This window comes from Austrofundulus limnaeus, unplaced genomic scaffold (genome assembly GCF_001266775.1).
Source record: "Austrofundulus limnaeus strain Quisiro unplaced genomic scaffold, Austrofundulus_limnaeus-1.0 Scaffold497, whole genome shotgun sequence".
In the NCBI taxonomy this organism is placed as follows: Eukaryota; Metazoa; Chordata; class Actinopteri; order Cyprinodontiformes; family Rivulidae; genus Austrofundulus; species Austrofundulus limnaeus.
In genome coordinates, this window is record NW_013952899.1 from 193758 (window position 1) to 196851 (window position 3094).

The following is a 3094-nucleotide window of genomic DNA, read 5'->3' on the forward strand; positions in this document are numbered from 1 at the left end:
CTAAAGTCTAAGTTACAGGCTGACTTCAGGTCTGGTTTAGATTATTATTTATAAATTATATATATATTTCTGGTATAAATCTGCTGTTTTACATGATTGTTGAATGAAATTAACATGGTTATTAATTTATTGTAAAAACATGACAGATAATCTGTGAAACAGATCCAGTTCAGCTGCTGTTTATCTATTAGTTTCTATAGAGGATTTTTGGACGCCATTCCTGCTCCTCCATGCTGTCACAGATGCCACCAGTGGACGGTGTGGGCGGGGCTCAGTCTGTTGATCTTATTCAAGTCTATGGCGTTGACAGAGAGGAGAAGGTAGAAACGATTCAGGCTACAACTGAAAATATGGATGGAGGACAACAGAGCTGCTTCACTGAAGAAGAACCTCAGCTTAGCCTGTTAGCCTTCACGCTAGCGCCAACGCTATATTGCTTTATATGTATTAGCTCAGCGCTAGCGCAACAAACAAGCTAAACTGAGGTCCTCCATCTATATTTTCAGTTGCAAGATGACTAATTTTTGTGTTCCCCTCTCATTGGATGGAGGACCTCAGTGACGAGGATAATGTGTAGCACTGAGCTAATACCAGCGTTGTTTTCGTTAACGATGACGAAATATTTTCCTTGACGCCCCCTTTTTTCATGACGATAACGAGACGGTAACGAAATAAACATAGCTCTTTGATGACTAAGACGTGACGAAAATTGTGTGACATTTGAGAGGCAGAGATGGTTTCTTAAAAAGTTTTGTGTTTGTCATGTTTTATATGAACAAAGGTGTGTTTTTAGCGGTTTGTTCAATGACAGTTCAGGAACGGTGTTTGTGAAAAATTGCTGTGGAAATGCCTAGTAAATGTATGGACTCTCTTGTTCAGATCACCACTCAGAGATGATGGAGGTGGACAGGGATGTGGAGATCCCTCAGAGTAAAGCTATGGTCTTAAGGGGCCACGAGTCAGAAGTTTTTATCTGTGCCTGGAACCCAGTGAACGATCTCCTTGCCTCCGGGTCAGTATTTATTTTTATTTACTTGTATAACTTTGGTGTCTAAAGAAAATGAAGTGTACCAGTGTTAATAATTATGGTCATTAAAAAGATAATGTATTATAAAAAATCTATTTTACAATCAGCTCATAATTACTCATTTCATTTAGAGGTGGGTCATAATTTTCAACATTTTCACAAGCTTTCAAATCGGATTGGGGCTCAAAGGCCGTTGTACAATTTTTAAAATGATAACAATGTAGGATGTTTTTTGTTGTGCTCTTTGTAACTGACATATTGCAGTTCTCCCACATGGCAAATATTGACATCCAAGATGGACATATTGTTGTGAGCGATAACAGAACAGCTTCTTTACACAATGCAAACACGAGCAGTGTGTTGCCAGATCAAGTCCTCACCACTCTGGAGTTTCTTTCAGTTGGAGCCTTTCTGCTTGTTTCATGACTTCAAATATTTTATAACTAAATCTCTAAATTCTCTGAACCTGAGTACATCAATGTTGACAGTAGTTATGTTAATAAACTCAGGTGTAAAATAGGGTTGGCAAAAAATTGACCAAAATTAACTGTAGCATTTAGCTGATAATTAATATTCAAGTCAATTCAGTTTATTTATATAGCACCAAGTCACAACAACTGTTGTCTCAGGGCACTGTACACAAAAAAACAAACAAACAATAAATCTAAAGAAGCCAGCAGACTGCGCACAATCTTTGCTTCATCACAGTCTCCATCCTGAGCAGCACACCAGCAGCAGTGGAGAGGGAAAACTCCCCCTTAACAGGAAGAAACCTCCAGCAGAACCAGGCTCAGGACAGGAGGCCATCTGCCTCGACCGGCTGGTTGGAGGACAGGACAGAGACACAGACAAACACAGAAGAACTGGTCCAGGTGTATTTTCCTCTGGAAGAGAGACAAAGAAAACATGTTATTGATAGAAGTAATTATAACAAACGTGTAGAGGAGAGAGATTAAAATAACAGCAGTGAGGAAATGTGCTCAGTTTGTCCTCCAGCAGTCTAAGCCTATAGCAGCAGAACTAATTAACTATAATAACTAAGTAATAATTCAGGAAACCTAAGTCTAACTATAGGATTTATCAAAAAGGAAAGTTTTCAGACTAATCTTAAAAGTAGACAGAGTGTCAGCCTCACGGACAGAAACTGGAAGTTGGTTCCACAAGAGARGAGCTTGATAACTGAAAGCTCTGCCTCCCATTCTACTTTTAGAAACTCCAGGAACCACAAGTAAACCTGCAGTCTGAGAGCGAAGTGCTCTGTTAGGAAAATATGGAACAATAAGATGTTTGATATAAGATGAAGCTTGATTGTTAAGATTGTATGTTAAGAGTAATATTTTAAATTCTATTCTGAATTTGTTTTATTGAATTCAATAATATGACTCTTAACAGATGACATTTGCACTTGCATTTAGCCGACGTTGCCTAGATCCACTTTTTCTGGCTTTCCTTGCTCTCCAATTTATGTTGGTGTTTCAGATGATTAAACTACTTTGTAGAGTTAGGGTTAGTTGCTCTGCATCGCCTTCCACCATTAAGCTCACATGTGGGCCTGACAGTGAAAAATATGTCATCACATGACACTAATTGCAGTAATTGCAAAATGGTAAAAACTGATGACTTTTCCTGATGAGTAACCTTAGGGTAAAGTTGGAAATGTCTCAGCCTAAGAAGTGTGTGGCTGGTATATTTGCACCCTTGGCTCCTTTTATTTTTTTACAATAAAAGTGTGTAATTCATGCACAGTAAGTGATGTAACACTACTGAATAAAAGTCGATGGGCAGACGTCGTTATCTGTACGCCAACCTTCATTCATTTTTTACTACTTCTGCAAGTGTGTTCTGCTCTGACAGCAGCAGCTTCACTTATACCATCATCCTTGTTTTACGCCACACTGCCCCGTTTAGGAGCRTCTGTAATCGTGTTTCCATCCAGTTGTAGAGTGAATTTTATCTAACTTTTCAAAATTTGCAAAAAATTAAATAAATAAAAATTCGAATCTAGACTGTTACCTCCTAGTTTCCCTCTCGACTGTTTGATGCGAATAAATAAGGCTACGCAATGCG

General features: G+C 38.5%; 1 protein-coding gene across 2 annotated transcripts in view; it reads left to right on the forward strand.

The window, feature by feature from the left end:
* Window positions 1–3094, forward strand: part of LOC106530177 (F-box-like/WD repeat-containing protein TBL1XR1) — a gene marked incomplete in the record, with an annotated part of 34949 nt that overhangs the window by 15444 nt on the left and 16411 nt on the right. For both annotated transcript variants that reach the window (XM_014025760.1, XM_014025761.1), the window contains 1 exon segment: window positions 880–1012. In XM_014025760.1, the coding sequence (XP_013881214.1) occupies window positions 880–1012 (133 nt within the window).